Source organism: Mandrillus leucophaeus, unplaced genomic scaffold, assembly GCF_000951045.1.
Source record: "Mandrillus leucophaeus isolate KB7577 unplaced genomic scaffold, Mleu.le_1.0 Scaffold519, whole genome shotgun sequence".
NCBI classification, from domain to species: Eukaryota; Metazoa; Chordata; class Mammalia; order Primates; family Cercopithecidae; genus Mandrillus; species Mandrillus leucophaeus.
The window spans coordinates 1859903-1879873 of NW_012105575.1; the positions used below are offsets into that span (position 1 = coordinate 1859903).

At 37.7% G+C, this 19971-nt stretch overlaps 1 protein-coding gene across 3 annotated transcripts in view; it reads left to right on the plus strand.

The window, feature by feature from the left end:
- ROBO1 (roundabout, axon guidance receptor, homolog 1 (Drosophila)) overlaps nucleotides 1-19971 on the plus strand; it is a 1186609-nt gene that overhangs the window by 1122408 nt on the left and 44230 nt on the right. For 2 of the 3 annotated variants that reach the window (XM_011996535.1, XM_011996536.1), the window contains exons 17-20: nucleotides 1021-1192; nucleotides 6295-6492; nucleotides 12008-12050; nucleotides 18325-18479. In XM_011996535.1, the coding sequence (XP_011851925.1) occupies nucleotides 1021-1192; nucleotides 6295-6492; nucleotides 12008-12050; nucleotides 18325-18479 (568 nt within the window). Of the gene's footprint in view, nucleotides 1-1020; nucleotides 1193-6294; nucleotides 6493-10547; nucleotides 10575-12007; nucleotides 12051-18324; nucleotides 18480-19971 lie in introns of all 3 variants that reach the window. The other variant, XM_011996534.1, reaches the window with a different exon arrangement.

The window sequence follows — 19971 nt, forward strand, 5'->3', positions numbered from 1 at the left end:
ATAATAATAGTAATAATGTGCATGTTTTTCTATACATCATTTTCTTACGGAAACTGAGTTTGAACATTGTCATGCACCATATCCAAGTTCTTACACATCGCAGAAAATCACTCGGTGATGAATCTTTTAGTGAAATTTAAAACAAAGATTATAGTATAGTTTGAAAATCTCAATTTCTTGAGAATAGTTTTCGATCACAAATATTATTAGCCAAGTTAATCAGGTAGCTCTAACTTTCCCATTAGAAGAAAGGTTTTTTCACATCAAATACGTATTGCTATTCTTTATGATCTCGTGGATGCTGTGAAGCACTGATAGTCCCATTTAAATAGACGATCGGAGGGCGAATTTTCCCTCACCAACAATACAGTTCAGTGTACCAGAGGGTGAATAGAATCCTGGGATGAGGCTTACCCCTTGTGTGCAGTTTTGTTTCTAATAATCTTAGTTGTGCAAACTGCTTTAGCGTATTCAGAAGCTCTCCTTCCTTTTCAGTCAGCTACTCTTAGTAAACTGTGATGTGCCAGTGTCAGTGCCAGGCAGATTGATCCCAGAGAACGATTGAAGTAAAGTACAAGACTTGGAGTTTCCTACTCATTTTTGTTTTACAATATCTGGTCATCATGCCTAGAATGCAGATGTTGAATGGTATTCTTCTTGATCTGCGTAGACACAGCTATCTGCGAGCTACTTATTTATCTGGCAAATAATGTCTTGTTAAGAAATCCTAATGAAGTAGGCTGATGGAAACTTCTACCTTCAAGCACAGATTTGTAGACTTACCTGATATAGCCTTTTAAAAGTATATGAGAAAGTAATAAAGACACCTTGAAACGACTTTTAACATTAAATTTGAATAGAAGATTGTTCATAGAACTAGATTTTGGGGAAAAATGACTTTGGAAACTTCTTATGGTAGCGCATGACCGTTTTGAACTCTGTCTAGGTCTAAAACTGCAATCCTGTGTTGATCTTTGCATTAATGTAGGTCATTTACAGCTTGACTTTCGCTTCGTACAGGTTTGGTGTCTGGGCAATGAAACTCGATACCACATAAACAAAACAGTGGACGGTTCCACCTTTTCTGTGGTCATTCCCTTTCTCGTTCCCGGAATCCGATACAGTGTGGAAGTGGCAGCCAGCACTGGGGCTGGGCCCGGGGTGAAGAGTGAGCCTCAGTTCATCCAGCTGGGTGAGTGTCAGTGCGGATCCAGGTTGACAGTCTTTCACTCTGCCATGTGGTCCCGCCTTGCTCTTCTGCATTTGGCTGAGCCACCGCCATTGCTAATTTAATAGAATATGGAATATGGCTTATAGCTACAAAAAGGTGTTAGCTTTACTTAAAATATAGGGGAGAGAGACAGAGAGAGAGAGAGAGAGAGAGAGAGACTAGATGCAGATATATAGACATAGATATCTCAACTAAACTTGAACATATCCAAGCACACATTTTTGATATTTCAAGCAAAAGGCTGTCCATATTCAATGTTATGCTAATCCTGTCCTAGATAATGTTTTTATCTATTAAACAAATCCTATTAATTGAGCACCAAGGATACCTCCGTGAACATGAAAGACAGTCTGTACCTTCATGGAACTCACAGTTGCTTGGATTTAAAATCAAACAGGCCGGGCGCGGTGGCTCACTCCTGTAATCCCAACACTTTGGGAGGCCAAGGTGGGCAGATCACGAGGTCAGAAAATCGAGACCATCCTGGCTATCAGGGTGAAACCCCGTCTCTACTAAAAATACAAAAAAACATAGCCAGGCGTGGTGGCAGCGCCTGTAGTCCCAGCTACGCGGGAGGCTGAGGCAGGAGAATGGCGGGAACCCGGGAGGTGGAGCTTGCAGCGAGCTGAGATTGCACCGCTGCACTCCATTCTGGGTGACAGAGTGAGACGCCGTCTCCAAAAAAAAAAAAAAAAAAATCCAACAAGCAAACTTCTATTTAAAACTTAAACCAGGTATTAGAAGTTTATAGCAATGACCAATTTATATTTACATGTAGTATCTATTTAAAATTATAATTGCTTATTATAGCAAAAGATAGATTGAGATGACAAGAAGTATTAAAATATGTTTATATGCTGATTGCTTAGAAAGTTAAATACAATTTGTGCCTCAAACATAGTTAGATGAATTAAAAAAAAAAAAAAACATCAAAAGCTTCATTACCACGGTTCACTCTAGGCAATATGGCATGAACATAAAGTACAAATTAGTAAGTGCATGGTAGTAAATTCTAAAACAAACAGCAAAACAATGACAAAATGCCATTGTAACTGAAAAGGAAGAAGAAAGGTTCAAATGTTTAGAAGCTGTGTTTAAATTATGAATGATGCCAAGAAGTATATAGCACCTTTATGTGTTTGTCTTCCAGATCAGAGGTTAAGCATTAGTAGTATTTTATTACTAGTGAAATATTAGTATATGTTACTAATATTACAATCAGTTGTTCAATCATCAAAAGGGATCCGATGTATGAAGCTTTGTATTTCACAATTACATACTATTTTTGCATGTTAATAATATTGATGACATCCTGGAGATCATTTCAAAACAAAATTAAGAATCACCTGGTTTTCGTAAACTTCCTTGCTATACATAAAGAACTTCACATTTATTTTGAAGAATATTATTGACGTTCCGTTGTTCAGACAATGCGAGTTGCAGTAATAGATACATTTGCAGAATTTCTGTCCTGTGATACAATAAACCTACCAAAGTCCACTTGTGGGGTGAGGACTCTGTTCCACACAGACATTGAGGATCATAGGTGGATGAGTTAGCCTCTTTATCACAGGGCTTCTGAAGTGGACCCGGGGTCTGCAGCAAGGGGAGGAAAGAAACACATCATCTATGGGAGTGTTCAATGGTACAGGTCTAGACAGGGTGCCCCTCACTCCCCCAGTGTGACTACAAGCAGATGAATGGGGTCACTACAAAACTAAGTCACTGGCCAGGAAGCCTCCTCCCAACAGCTCCATTAGATGAGAGTTCCATTCAAGCTTTTAGGGAAAACGTGCTCTCTCTTTCACAGCCGTAGGCTAAAATTTGATTTTTTGCACTCATGTTACCACTAAAGAACTTATCGATGTAACTCAAAACGTCCTATTCTCCAAAAACTAGTAAAACAAAATATTTTTTAAAACAATAACCAATGATTATATATAGAAATAAAACTTTTAAACAAAAATAGCTCCTGGTTTGTTTGAAGCAGCACAAGAAACTATAACAAAATGAGTTGCTTGATGCATCTGTTGCAAATTTATATAAGATGTGGAGGAAAAACAGTTTAGATTGAGCAAATAGTTGATGTTCAAATATTTGCCCAATTTTGTTAAATTTCAGTATGAATTTATTAACATTGAAATAAGTTAACATTATGATGACTATATATATTATTGTTGCTTACCTATTTTTATGACTGAAGATTATTTAGTTCTCTTTTTTGGAAGATAAATTGGGGAAATGACCATGTATAATTTTATTTATTTAAGATTGAAACCATGGGGGCCAAATTGGTTTCCTTGAAATTATAAATGAGTTCCATTTTTCCATCTCCTAATATAGGCTCAGCTGCAGGGATGAGCTAGCGAGTGCCTGTTTTAATTCATTAGTCATACCACACTTGAGTCTGTTAAGTCCATCTGGTTGCTTGCATAGGACCTCTCTTGGATGTTTCCATATTATCTGAGGCTACCCATCTTAACCTTGCACAAATAGCCATGAAATCTATAAACCTAGCAGATACAAAGAAGGTATTAGGAATAAGAAGAATAGGTCTGCTTGGTGAACTTTAAGAGGATGAAGTGCTCTTAGGATAACCAGAGGTAATAAAAGAGTCTGGAACATGAAATAAAACTTTCATTCAACAAACAGAGAAAGGCAGGTAACTGCTTGTGAAAATAGGTTTTTCACCCTCTATAGAATGAGATCTGGAATTCTGTTCAAGAAAAAAGCAAACTGAAAAACCACACACACTCGTACAACATGAGAAGGAATTTAGCCATTTTGCATTGAAAGGGGTGCAGTTTTCCTGAAGGCTGTTTCCTTCATCATTGAACGCTGCTTATTTTTCCTTCCAGTTTTCTTATCAAGATGCAATGCCATTTAATAAGAAAAAAATCCATTGAAAGAAGAATCCATAAAAAAATGTTATTCATGTGTAATGAGTTATACCAATTATCTTTCTGGAAAAAAAATGTATTTTGGATTGAAAAATATTTCTCTCTTAAAGCAGATTGTATTAGCAGAATTGCTGTATTTCTTTCTAATTTGGTCTTAAGGTCTCTCTTTGCAGAGTGGCTATAAACTCTAGTCCTGCCCTGACAGGGCTTTGGAGAATTTGGTTGTGGGTGTTCACTTTGTGCCTTTCACAGGATGCTTTTTAATCCTGGCAGACAGCATAACGCCTCAGTGTTCAGCACATGACCAGGTGTTCCTCGCACAGGAAACTTGTTTGTACCGGCAGATGTCCCTGTGGCTTTCATCTGACCTGTGTCCAGCTTATTCCTGTCAATATGACCCCTCCTAGGAGAGCCTTGACTGGGAGGAAAGTTAAAACCTTCCAGTGTGTTGCTTAGATGAGACTCAGAGGAGGCAACACAACAAAAACACATGCAGTAACTGAAGCAGTTTATTACTCACAGATCCATGGGACAGAGGGTGTGCCGACAAGGGCCAATGAGGCCACCGGGGCAGTGTGCTCAACCAGCAGGTGGGGGTCCAGAGAGGGGAGACCTAGGCACTGAGGCCTTTTTGCCCTTGCAGGTATTACCCAGGCAGGTTTCCTTTGGGGAGTTCCAACTGGTGGGTTCTTAGAGCAAATGGCACAAGTTCCATGGGGTCACATTCTGTCTGAGAACGGTCACTGTGGCGTATCTGCACAGTCCATGAGGGGTATGGCGTCACTGGGATGAGTCAAGGAAGTTGTGTCTACATATCCCATAGAAAAGTGGTCACCAAAAGTCAGTCGTGTAAGGCAGATACCTGGATTGACCATGTTGAGGAGCTGGAGGGAAGCAGGGAACTGGAAATTGTCAAGGGTATCAGTGAGACACCTGTGAGAAGGTTAAACTTAGATTCAAAATCAATGCTGAGGCTACATAAAATTTTAAGAACTCTTGACAACAATATGTATCAGAGTCAAATGTTTAGTAGTAAGAAAGCACCAATCCTAATGAAACGGGCCAACACCCTCTTGTTTCACCAGATGTGGTGGGGGAAGAACATCAAAATTGCAGACGGAGGTGGCCATTCTGCACAGTGGGCACCCTCAGGGTTGGTATCACTCAGTGCCAACAAAATTAGGTATTGCTTTGGTGATGCAGCCTCCAGTTCTGTACAGCAACTTTGCAGACCTCTTGTGTGACTGGGTGTTACGGTGGGCTTGAAAAAGCTCAGAAGGCTTAAAACATAAATGTAAACTAAGTACACTTTATTAGCCGTACATTCCATCAAGTTTAAATATTGAATCAAAATGGCCAGCAGAAAATATGAGCCCTTTTGACTATTCATAACCCTTGATATTATAATTCTTTTACATATTTAACATTATTTTGTCTATTGCTCACCGTGATTGTTATTTTAATGGAGAAATTATCCATGGCTCTTCCAATGGTAACATTATGTTAATTTTTCTTTGGGTTTTCCTGATCCTGAATTGTATAGGTCTTTCTGAACTTACGTTAATTAATGTGTTTCTAAGACAATTAAATGTCTTACAATATAGTGTTAGTGTCGGGGGTACATACACACATATAGAGACTTTTCCATATCTAGCTTAGAGAGGAAATAAAATTTTATTTCTTTTTTAAGAACATACTATTTAAGCATGCCTATAGAAGTCTGAGAAAGTTTCTATCTTGGCTGTAAATACTTATTAAATATTCCTTATTTGTACATGTATTATTTGTACGTGTATGAAAGTATTTCATTTTTTTAGTGTTATGTTTTTGTATTTTTCTCAGTTAGCGCTGTCCTGTGAGACTTAATCTAAGCAGTAACCTGCAGAGCTCTTTGGGTGGGAAAGAGAAGCAGGTGCCATTGCTTTCGTCTTTAAGCATGATTCTATACAGCTGCCTCGCTTGCTTTCAGTTGAAATAAATAAAAAGCATTGTGCAATTTTGCTGAAAACAGTATGGACTGTTTTATTTGATGATGTTGAGTGGTGTGAGAGGAAAAACAGAAATCATTATCCAGAAATTAACAAAGCAGTGGCAGCCACAAGTGACTGCGTGCGTTATTGCGTTGAGTCTGAAGCCCACATTAATTGGAAGATGGCTTTTCAGATTCCCACGGAAACCCCGTGTCACCCGAGGACCAAGTCAGCCTGGCTCAGCAGATTTCTGACGTGGTGAAGCAGCCGGCCTTCATAGCAGGTATCGGAGCAGCCTGCTGGATCATCCTCATGGTCTTCAGCATCTGGCTTTATCGGCACCGCAAGAAGAGGAACGGACTGACTAGCACTTACGCGGGTATCAGAAAAGGTATTCGCTTTCCCAAGGTTTTCATGTTTTAATGTTTCTAAAACTCTTGATTTTAATATTTGATTCCAAATTATTCATGGTTATGCATATCCTCTAAAAATTTCTTAATATATAAAGATTTTCAAAAGTGCGTTTATGGTGCTGTGGTATCCACATACAAACTTCTCTTACGTAGCAGAACTGCAAATAGAGTTGATTAGTTTCTTAGGGCTCAGTTCCTTTAAAACAGATTTCGCCAAGGTAGGTCTACCTTTGGCTGTTAGACCATTTCCCTTTTCTCTTAGGGAATTATTTTATTGCCTTATGTTCTTGAGGGAAATTTTTAATGTCCTTGTTATTGGAATTATAAATGCAACCTTGAAACAATCTCACGCAGTTTCAGAGGAGACACCATTACCCTCTGTGAAGCAAAATAGAAAATACTGCCATTTGATTATGTATAAAATACTCCTTTCTTGGTGAATATGGAAGGCGTGACTGAGTGATGTACTGTTGCTTACAGAGAGAAGAGGGTTAGTCCATTTTTATTATTGTAAAGTTGCGAAATGGAATATGTGTATGCTGTTACTTAGTGATGGTGATTTTGTTACAAATATGTTTGCAGTTTTAAAAAAGACAGCTTACTTGGCCACTATTATTATTTACAATTTTAAAGATGACCCAAATATGCCAAGATTTTCACAGATATTTTTGCTACTTATCCTTAAACTCCGAAGCCTGCTGATACTTTTGTGTTTTGTATTCTCAAAGGAAATTGTTAACAGTGTCAGACAGACAATGCTCCCTGCCCCTTTGATATCTTCATCAATTCTGAGCCTCAGATCTTGGCTGTAGGTTAGGTTAGATGGTTGTAAGTCGCAGTTTTCAGGGACACCGAGTTTATGTCATTAGTCCAACAAGATCACTTCTAGTACCCCATTCTTGCTCTCAGAATTGTACTAAGTGGCAGATTATACAAATGAGAGGGCCCATCCTTCAGTCTCATGCAACAGCTTTGCTTGCTGCAAAGCAAATTTAAAGAGGATTTCCAATTAAAAAAAAAAGTCTTCTACCATCACCAACTTTTCCCCCCGATTTTCTACATAAGTGAACATTTCTTACACATGTTGGCCAGATTGTTTCCCTGACCAATTACATGACAAAGTCAGCATTTTTCATGTTAGCTAGAACTTGAATGTCCCTACGCATAGATAAAACAGTACGGGACAGCAATCTAGAATATTTGTGTTCTCCGTCCCAAGGGGACTCAGCAAGAGTCAACACAAATGCGTCACTAATACATAAAACTAAATCCCCTTGCCACCTGCCTGTGGCTCAGCAGCAGTCTCTTCATGTACATACATTTGCTTTAGCATTATCATCCTTAAATATGTTTTTTTCAGATATGTGTCCTATCTAGGGATGAAGCAGTATGTCAATATTCCTGCCTGTGAAATGGAAAATGAGGGCTTGGAGGTTACTGAAAAGAGAACTGGCGCTCACTATGTATACAAAGTAGAAGAATGTCAGGCACATGTTACCATAGAAAACCTTTGACTAAAAATAATGGTAGACAAGGGGTTTCTGGGTGTCTTTGTGTGGCGGAGCGGGGAAGGGGAAGGGTGTCAGGGGTGGAAGATGTTTGGAAAGCTGATTTGAATGAGGAAGAGGGTGACTAATTAACATATACATGTGGAGTCTCTTGAATTCATCATCAAAAGACCTCCATACTCTGTTTTGCAAATAGCCAGTCGGTGGAATCCTGGGTTTCTTATGAGGTGCCATAGCTGCGTGATGATACTAATTTAATGCTCTATGTTGTCTTGAACTCTAGAAATGTGACATGCAACTCTCCTTCCTACTGAAATGTTTCTTTACTAACGTACTTTGAGCATGCCGAGAAATGCGTATGTCCTCTTTGTGCAAAACCTATTAAACTAATACCATTGTCCTTTCAGCTTAGCTTGTGTTTAAGCAGAAATCATAGAACATAATTACAAATGTAATTTGATGAGCATTTGATTCTGCTTTCTTCACTTTGTCCTGCTGGCACTTTTTCATAATTTTGTTTCTATGCAATTTTTTAAGTGCATTTTGAGATCTTAAATTTTCTATGCCAAAGTCAATGCCAGTAATTTTAAGAAAAAAGAAAGTGAAATATTTTAAAGAATAAAAAATGTAAGAGAGCCCATTGACCTGTAAAACATCAAGCCAGAGTGTAACTTTGGGGGAATAGTGAGTCTATTTAACATTTCCCCCTTACGTTTAGCTATCGGTGTGACATCTGCCAGTTGGCTGGGTACCCCCTGCCACATGCATTCACAGAGTGCACCAGCATCACTTAGGGACACAGAGAGTTTATTATATTATTGGAAGCTTTGAAAATTAAGTTGCTGTTTGGTGTGCTAGCAGTGAAAATTTCATTTAGATTGACCTCCTTTTCATCTCTTCTCCAGTTCCTCAAAGTGGGGTTAGCAGTTAGCTAGGAGAAGTAATGACAAGGACCTTTCATATTTTCCCAGTGTCCTTGTGATTGCAAATTAATGTTCAGGCACTCCATTCTTGCTTGAATAGCTTTAGTTTCAAATGCACCTTTCATTTTTTTTTTTTATATGAAGACTTGTTACTATGGCTCTGAATTTTTGAATGTAGCTAAATTACACTGACTCTGAAAAGACCTGACTGAAAAAAAAATACAATAGGATTCTTAAAATGGGGATTGCTGTGCTGCAAACGAAGGCCAGGGTATAAATTGGGGATGCAGCACTGAGGTTTTTGCTTTTGTTCTTTCTAGTATGCTCAGAGATAAAGTGTCTGGGTAAGAACTGGCAATTGTAGAGGATGCTATAGCCTTTCAGTTTGCAACCCCAAGTGCTCCGATTTTACAGTAAATTTCCTGGAGATGTCCTAATGTGAAATAGAAAATATAACTCTGGCAGCGTTTTGATACATGATAAGTAATCAATATTCTAGTTTGTTTGTACTAAAGATTATTTTAAAGAAACTTTAATCTTAAAGGGAATAACATATATTTCCTTGCTTTTTTTTTTTTTTTTTTTTTTTTAACCAGAGCAGCATTTACTTTAATTTAACATGAAGAGATTGGAACTAAGTCAATCTCCTCCCTCTATGAAATGACATGGAAATTGCTCTGCCGTTATCCAACCCCCCAGGAATGGGAGAAGATAGGAAAAGTGGGGGAGGAATGGCTGCTACTTTTGAGGTCTGCAGTTCAATTTCAGGCATTATTGATGAGATTAAGATTTATAACTGCAGAGAGAGTGACGGTTTTCAGAAGGGTGTTATCGTTCTATTGTTTAGCTTCTACTGTGGTATTAAAAGAATGCCCAGTCTACTTCTCGGAAGCTTCTAAAAGTAAACTCAAAGAAATTAGAATTTAAAATTCCAGTTTTTTCTGTCCATTCACAAATTTTTATGATGGTAAGAAATGTCATTTATGTGATAAGACGTCAGGCATTTCCGCTCAGCGAAACAGTTAAATTTTGTGGTTCTCTTTTATTCAGTTCATCTTTTTCTTTGCTTTCCTTTCCTTTCGTTGTGTTTGTTTTTTCTTCCCCTTTCCTTGCCTTTCCTTGTTTTCCTTCTTTCCCTCTTTTTTTCTCTCAATGTTGAGTACATAAGTGTATCTAGTAGTTCACTTTAAGAAGCATTTACTTTCAGATTTCTAGATAAGGTCCAGCAAGACTCTGATAATACTTGTTTAAGAATCCATCACCCTGTGTTTGGAGATGATTAATAGTGGAGGATTCTTGTTTGTACGAAAGCCATGAGCTAAATCTGTGTTACTAAATGCAGGGTCATTTGCAGGCTAACCTAGCAGAATTCCCTTCCTGAGCGTACTAGAATGTCAGACACTTGAAAATGGTACCTGTAGAGACAAGCTTCTTTTTTTAACCTCAGAGTTGGTTTTATTCATAGATCAGAGTGTCAGAACTGCTGGCTTAGTTATTTACATTTGTTTTATGTTCAGCTGTCTGCTTGATTTATACTAATGTGATATGTTCCCTTTCTCTCTTCAGCTTAATAACTGGTTTATATTTTGTTTTGATTTTCAGTCCCGTCTTTTACCTTCACACCAACAGGTATATATTTGCACTTACCCTCCTCCTTTCCATTGTTAGTCTGGCATGCGTTCTACTATTGTGTTCCTGTTTTTATTTCATTTTCTGCAGTGAGTTGGGGGTAAGAACTTAAAGTGCATATAATACTTGATTTACTCACACCAGGCATGTGTTTAAAGTAGACACGGTTGCTGTTGCTTTTCCTCCATTTGATGCAATGATGTATTCACAGTTCCACACTGGAGCTTAGCCTTGTTTGCATGTGTTTCATTAAGTAGACGCACTCTCTCTACCTTCAGCATGATTTAACATGCTAATGATCTTATTGACTACTTCAGACTTGGCAGTGCATTTTTCAACTTAAGCTTTCGAGTTTTCCAACAAAAATTTCTCTCCCTTGTATTTCTCTGTCCCCAGAATCAATATTGTTAAAGGTAACCAAAATACCCAGCACATGTGAAAGATGAAACTTTTCATTTTCCCTAAGTCAGAATCCTAATATTCCGTTCTATTCAAAATGGGTCCTCTTCTGTCACATCATCTCCAGGAAAAGATGTACCTGTAGCTACGCCCTCTCAGTTTTAATCCAGTTATTGTCATCACTGGGAGCAGTTATCTCTCTATAACAGACTTCCAGTTTGGAGTTCTTCTAAGTAGTGGAATTTGGCAGCTTTAAAAACACATTTCTTCTTAGAAAATGTGTCTCTATTTACAGAAAAGCTAATCTTCTTAACCACTTAGCCTAACTATGTGCAAATCTTTTTTTGTTGTTGTTATGGTTAAAATTTTCCACCCCAAATTTATTACGCCGAGAATGCTTTCAAGAGCATTATAATATATTTTGATTATCTATACATGTCTGATGAAAATACAATAAGAAATAATTTGCACAAGCCACAATAAAAAATAGGTCACATGAATTAATAGTCACAACTTGGCATACATCTTTGTGTGTGGAAAGCTTTATTTTAACATTTATCTTTGACTTACTGGTACTCATATTTCTGGGAAAATTAGTAGGTTTTTTTTTTCTGAGTTTAAGTTTACACTTATATAAAATCATGAAATTATGTGCTCCAATAATCAATTCAAAATGGAAATCCATGGGAATGCTAATGTACAGATGTGTAATAGTTATATTTAATAAGAATGTACTGATGTTTTGCTTTTTCTTGATTCTCCACCTTATTGGAACATGAAGAAAATAAGAGTGATATATAGATATCTAATTATATATATAATTAGATATATGATATGTATATATAATTCTATACAATAGTTAAAAGAAATGTCACTAGTTGAATCAGAAATCTGTTACATCGTGTGGTGATTTTTGCAATGCTTCTATGTAGGAAGACAGAAGGAATTCCATTTTAGAAAGATGCTCACGAATGTAATAGCTTTTGATATATAAATATGTCTATTAATTGTTCCTTTTTTTCGTAATATTCTAGTAACTTACCAGAGAGGAGGCGAAGCTGTCAGCAGTGGAGGGAGGTAATTATCTTGCTTGTTTTGTAGATCCTACAGGGAATTCCAAATATTTCTTCATCTTCCTCAACGACACCACTTTCTCTGCTTAAAAAGTCTAACTTAAAGGTGAAATGTGTTTAGTTCCTTGAGAAAGACTCCATTTAGCTATGCTGTTGAACCAAGCTGTTTACACCCAAACGTAGTTGATTGGGGTAGTTGCATCTTAATCAGTGACCACCAGAGAGCGCACTTTAACCGAGAAAGAGACGCTGATTTAGCAAATGATTAAAAGGCGTTAAAGTGACTAAGCTGTGGCATTTATGAAGATGAACAAGTATAGCCAGTTAACAAATACTATCAAAGAAAAAGTGTTCATTTGAAAAAGCTGCTGAACACAGCAATTGCTGATAAGTTGTAGGTGATGTTTGTCTGTTCTTGTTATGAATTCAACATAGTTCACATCTCCATTTGCAGGAAAATGTGTTGAAATAAAAGAGGAAGTCTGGGTAGCTTGTTAACAAAGGCCGTTTTCCCTCCTCTAATTAAAATGAATCTCAATCTTATATTTATGATTTTTTAAGTAATTATTATTCAGTGAACTTTAATATATTCACGGAGAAATCACAAATTGATGTGACAACCCGCTTCAAGGGGCTGAAATAAGGTATAAGTTATGTGATGAGCCAAGCTTCAGAATTTTTCACAATAAGATGTTTTCTTTTTTCTCCAAAACAGTAACATCTAGCTTACGGTGTAAAAAAAGAAATCTTCCACCAAAACCATCTTATAATTCAAATTCAGTGAACTTACTAAATTCCCTTTGTACAGCTGTGTAACATGGCTGCTACTGGAAAGCTAGAAATGAGTAAGATATTATTCCCGAATTAAAGGAACATACCATCAGATCAGAAAATGACTGAATTTAAGAAGTGGTTTAAAATAATAAAGGTTGACCACCTTTAGCCAGTGCTGTACAAATTTGGCGACAAGTACTAATCTTTTCTTTCCTGGGTATTGCTAACTTCCTGTTCTCATACCTGTGAAACAAAGCCAGCCAGTGACAGACCCAAAGCTAGGAAGGTTTTCATAAGGAATAAATCCACTCGATTCAGGAATTAAAGCAGGGCATGTTTGTGCATCCAGGGGAATTCCATCTAAATCACAGCCCAGACATTATGAAAGAGCCTCTGGCATGAGAACATTTTCTCATGGGTGAATCTGGAATACCTGATTTTATAACCACTTCATTACATGTGTACATTTCAGCCTCCTCATTAATCAAAGCATGTGAAAGTGCTTCTTGAGCATCTTTGATATGTTCTTCACTAGCCTCTGTGCGTGGGCATGTGTACACAAGTATCACAGACACAGGCACTTACAGAAGTACAAGCCTGGTTCCTACTCTAAAAGAATTTACAACCTGGGTAGAGCAAACCAGCACATGGGAAGCGATGGCAGGAACGCATAGGTAGCAAATGCTGGTTGCTGTGGCAGGATGGGAAGATTACAAAGTTCCTGAGCTACCTCTTTGGAAAGCTCACTATATCACAAAACAAACATAGCTTTTTAAATTTAAACATAGAATCCCTGGCAGTGAAGCTGATTTATTTCAAATACTAAGTAGAAATGATCATTTTCCTAAATGAAATGCTAAACCATGTTGGGATATTACGGAGGCAACAGTTCAATAAAGATTTCAGAGTCAGTGCTCAAAATGTCAGTTATATACAAAATGTTAAAATTATTTATTCATGCAATATATTGAACACTTACTATGTGACAGGCACTAGTTTACTTACTTGGGATGCATCAGTAGGCAAAGTGGATAAAAATTCCTGCCCTTCTAGACCTTAGGTTGTAGTGGGGAAGATGCAAGATGAATAATAAACATTTTTTTAAAAAGTCAACTGTATAATATCAGCAGTTGATAAATGCTATGGGAAAAATAAAGCAGGATGAGGACAGTAAGGATGCTTTACGAAGGGACCTCATTCCTAGCCACTTATGGGTGTGTGTGTCAGTGTGTGTGTCTGTGTGTCTGTGTGTCTGTGTGTCTGTGTCTGTGTTTCGTGATCCAGTGAGATCGGAGCGGGAATAATGAACCAGACTCCTACACTGACTTCTCTTGTGTCTGTCCCTTAAGCACTGGTTTCCCTCATGTGTTTAAGACTCTCTTGAGCCCTCACTGGACCTCCTACCTCACTTGGTTAATGACACCAAAGCAAAAACCTTCCATCCATCCTCTTGGATCTCCTGTATCCGTTACTGCATTTTGTTGATGCTGTCTGGTAACTCCTTTCACTCTCATATTGTTTCATTTCCAGCCCTACTTCTCCTTTGCCTAATCTATGACAAAAGCTCTCAGGAGTCCTACCTTTATCTATAATACCTTCATTAGCACTATTTCCTGCTAATTCCCTTTGCTCACTGGAGACAGAATGATCTTTTGAAATGCATATTGATCATGTTTCTGAGCTCCAGACAATCCCATTATCAACAGGACCTACCATGTTTAGAATATCAGATCTAAACTGGCCATAATATGCGAAGCTCTAGGGCTCTGCAGACTGACTTCACACCTCAAAATGTGCCAGATCCTACAATCCACTGTTTCACCCCACCGGCCGTTTGCCAAGATGGCATTTTCTTCCGTGTCCTTACTGCACTGCCCCTGTATTATATAGGTCTGGACTGTCTCCCCACCCAGCAACCCTTCTCAGTTTACTGAATTCCACCTACTATGCCCTCCATTAACTCTCTAATGTGGAATTACCTCAATGAAGCACCTAACATAAGGTGATGCCATTATCTTTTGTTTGTATCAGAGGTCAGCTAATGATGTCTCTTGGGCCAAATCCAGCCTGTCACCTGTTTTTGTAAATAAAGTTTTATAAGAATACAGCCAGACTCATTTGTTTACATATTTTCTATAACTGTATTTGAGCCACATTGACAGAGTTGACTAGTTATCAAAGAAACGATACGGTTTGGAAAGCCTTAAAACGTTACTCTGTGGTCCCTTACAGAAAATGTTTGGCAACTCCTGGTAGATAATGACTGCCTCTGACAAGAGAATGTGAGTTCCTGGAGGATGGATATTACATGGTTTATTTATTGATAAATGGATTTTTAATAAAGTAATAAATGTAATTTATTGAATTACATAAATAAATGGGATAAATGACACAAAAGATTAATTTTTGAAAGATGTCACTTATAAGTAAGAAAAAAACGAATGAACCATTGAATAAATGAATGTCAGAAGGCCTGAGTTCAGTCCTTGGTGACATTAGAGAAGTTTTGGAGGCTGTATTTTTTTCCTCTAATAAAAGGAGAAGGTTATCTAGAACTCTGTTATAATTGTGAACCTTGCAAGTGTGGCTATTCCTGGAAAAGAGAGAATAAAGATTGTGGTAAGCAAAGAGACCCCTTCCCAACTTAAAAAGGGCAAAGAAATTGTGAGAAAATCCAGGGAAATGATCATGGAAATATTAAGTAACTGTTTCTGTTCATTTGTTTTCCTTTCCTCAAACATTCCAGGCAATGTGTCCCAAAAAACATACTTAATCCAAACCACAGTAGAAGGCAAGAAAGCAGAGAAAACCTGAGAAGGGTGGGGCGGGAAAGTCTGGCTAACCTGGTAGAGAATGCCAATACCACATTCCCTGTTGGTGGGAGGTGAGGAAATAGAGCTCAAGCCTTTGCTTCTCTTTAAAATATTGGCAGTTCGGAGATCTAGCCCTTGGCTTTAGAGCTCATTCAGGCTGCCAGTGGGAAGGGGAGACAGCCTATTGCCTGACAAGCCTTCCTGCCGGGCTGCTTCACCGTTTCCCCAGCTCCTGGACTCTGTACTGTTTGATTTTGTGATTTAGCAGCTCGAATAGGCTTTCTTGGGGTGAGTGATTGGAATATCAACAGAAGAGTAGGAATTGAAGGTAATTGCCATATAATTACTAAAGTGCATTTGCCTTCTTTTTTCTTCATGGCACAAATCTATCCACTTAATATATTATGTGATAATACTATATAATAATATTTAAGAAACATGTTAATACCTATAACTGCCATGTGGATTTTTTCTGCTTCATATCTTAAGCTCAAATACATAAAGGTAGCCTGGAGAATTGTTTAAAAAAGACCTTAGAACCCTTATTAGAGTAGCTACATATGACCTTGACTTCCTCAAAGTCCTCTCAGATATATACATGGCATTTTAAGGTTCATTATGGGCCAGTAATCACAGCTCACCTTCTGCCTTAAGTAATTAGCATTCCAAATTCAAGTCTAAACAGAAAACGTGGATGTAAAGCGATAAGTCAGCTTCCTGTTGGAAATCACTCATATTTATGAAAAGGGCTCTCAGCCTATGATGATATCAAAGCATTCACTATGAAAGTATTTTTCAGAGGGAATCAGAGCAGCATAAAAATTTGTCTGTTTCTTTTGAAACATGTCAGTCAGTCTGTGGAAAATTTCCTCTTGACCCATACTTCAGACGTCCTGTAACATCTCTGCTGTGTCACATATGGAGTTTTATTTTTAATAACTTCTACAGTGATAATATGCATAGTTTAAGTTCAAAGAAAAATAAAATAGGAAAGCAAACGATTACTAGATGCAGAATTTCTGTAACAATATCTATTTCAAAGGCTCCAGATATCTGTGTTATAACTTGCATTTAAATGTCTAAAATTTCAACAGTTTGGAAACGCTGTTCTTCAAATCACGATTTATCAACAATTTTAATAGTAAGGTTGGCTCAGTTTTAACGGCTTACACTTCCAATACTTTCTCCACTCTTCCTTTTATGAAGAATATTCCAGAGCTTTGGGAAATGTTAGCACTTTCCCGTATATGTGTTTATAAAATCTTAGATTAGAGTGTATACTCTAGGGCCAGCCTGCTAGGGTTTGATTTTCAGCTCTGCCACTCACTTACTTTATATAACCATGCACAAACTTCTTCACATCTCTTAGACATCCCATTTCCTCATCTTTAAAATTTGGATAACAGTACCTCCCTTGTAAAATTGTTGTGGTGACTAAATGAGCTCATACATGTTAAAAAAAAAAAAAAAAAAAAAAACAGAACAATGCCTCACACGTTACAAGCAAAGGGTAAATATTTGTTTTTATTATATAAATATATGTACTCACATATGTATAGAAAAATGAATCATAAATCCATAGCCTTTTTTAGAATGGATTACTTCTCAACCATCATTTGCATACTAAATTTCCTCAGTAGATTATGTGCTAGAATAAGAACCATGGAAGGTAAAATATCAGATTTTTGCTTCCCAGGTAAATAAGAAACATAATTATTGCATTTTAACATAGAAAATAAAACCACCAAGAAAATATTTGCAGAATCTGTAATGCCAGTCTGTTTATTGTGAGTGGGACATCACCTCTTTTGCTGAATGGAGGTATGTATGAAGTCAGTGTTGGAGAAGGAAATGAAGAATGCCACTCTTGAACTCCAGTTTGAGTCCCTGGCTCTGTTGGTCCAGGGCTCCCATTAATAATCGCTGATGTACTTGGCATTCCCAATGCATGGTAAAAGAAGAATCACATCTTCTGCCAAAAACTACCAAAATGAACGCTAATATTCTTTTTAGTGGGCATCTCTGTTTTATCAGATTTAATTCATCAGCTTTCCTTTGCTTATGTTGGGATGTATGACATTTTACAATGTCACCATGAGAAAATGTTGACAAGCTTATAGACCTATGCACTGAAACATTGATGAGGATCTGTGTAAAATGTCACAGAGCCCCCAAACTCATTAGATGGGAAGCATGGTTTTGGAGAAAGAAAAATACGCCAGTGCATTTAATTTGAAGCATCTATCGTCTGAGTAAAGAGGCTTGTTTCTTTTTTTTAATGAAGTTGTAAGGAGTCACAATTTTTTAATGGGTCAAAATGAAGAAGTGCCAACTATCTGAATTAGGGCGTTTTTTTTAAGCCACTAAAAGACTAAAAAATATTTTCATATTCCATGTTTGATGTTTAACCATTCTGACTAAAGGCAGAGTAGAACGTTGCAAACGATATGAGATTTTAGGTCTGATGCGTAACTCTTCCTATGGACAGTTATGGCTGTGTAAATGGAGGTGCATCCCAGGACCTTATGGTAAGTTGCCTTGAGTGTAGAATCAAAGGGCTAATAATGTCATTCAGCATAGTTCATCAGGTGATTGGTGAGAATAACAAGATGAGGAAGTTATTGGAATTTTCAGTAGAAAATATCATTCTCTATTCATATAACATTTGCTTTTATGTATTTTTTTATTTAGGCCTGGACTTCTCAACATCAGTGAACCTGCCACGCAGCCATGGCTGGCAGACACGTGGCCTAATACTGGCAACAATCACAATGACTGCTCCATCAACTGCTGCACGGCAGGCAATGGAAACAGCGACAGCAACCTGACTACCTACAGTCGCCCAGGTTAGGGACGCAGAGAGAGCGTGATCTGTATAAGCTTTTTAAGGAACCAGCCAGAAGATGTTTTCTTTCCCTCTCCCTGCATGGGAAGATAAAATTTGACCAATATTTTATCCAGTGCTGACTATCGTTTAGCAAAATAGCCTGATTTAAGTATTTTCTCCATCCCTTAACCTCCATACTTTGCTAAAGTCCACCAAAAATATTTTGCCCAGATAATTGGGAAGATAAATTATACAATCGATAGCAAATAAGGAAAAATAAAATCATGGGGAAGTATGTATGTATGTATTTGTTTATTGGAGACAGAATCTCACTCTGATACCCAGGCTGGCGGGTAGTGGCATCCGCTTCCTGAGTTCCAGTGATTCTCATGCCTCAGCCTTCCGAGTAGCTGGGACTACAGACATGCACCATCAGGCTCAGCTAATTTTTATGTATATATATTTGTAAGTAGAGATGGGGTTTTGCCATGTTGCCCAGGCTGGTCTCAAACTCCTGGCCTCACACGATCCATTCACCTCAGCTTCCCAAAGTTTTGGATGGGAATACAGGCGTGAGCCACCGTGCCCAGCCGTAAAAGTATTTAAAAAACAATTTTTTTTTTTTTGACGAGTCTCACTCTGTAGCCCAGGCTAGAGTGCAGATGCGCAATCTCAGCTCACTGCAACCTCCGCCTCCTGGGTTCAAGTGATTCTCCTGCCTCAGCCTCCCAAGTAACTGGGATTACAGTCACACAGCACGACACCCAGCTAATTTTTATAATTTTAGTAGAGATAGGGTTTTACCATGTTGGCCAGGCTGGTCACAAGTATTTATGTTGATAAGAATGTATGTGATTACGTTTTATTTTACCCTTTTTGTTTGTTTGTTTGTTTGTTGTTTTTTGAGATAGGATCTCACTCTCTCACCCAGGCTGGAGTACGGTGGCATTAACACAGCTCACTGCAACCTCAGCCTCCTGGGCTTAACTAATCCTCTCACCTCAGCCTCCCAAGTAGCTGAGACCACAGGCGGGCACCACCATGCCTTGCAAATCTAAAAAAATTTTTTGTAGAGATGCAGGTCTTGCTATGTTGCTCAGGCTGGTCTCAAATTCCTGCACGCAGGCAACCCTCCTGCCTCAGCCTCCCAAAGTGTTAGGGTTATAGGGGTGAGCTACTGTGCCTGCTATATAATTTTTAATTGTAATTAAATATCTTTAATCATATTTAATCATTTTTGAGATTTTGGGAATAACATAGATCAAAAGGTAAATAAATTCATAGTTATAATGAACCAAATTCTTTAATAGCAAAAACAATAATAATAATAATATACAACAGTAATACAAAAAATTAAATAAAAGTTAACTGGAATTTTAAATCAGATTTTATAGTATATTAGCAAATCCTGAGGACATGAGAGAGATATATATGTATATATTGTGTGTGTATATATACATACATACACACACATAGATATATATGTATTATGTGTATATATACACACACAC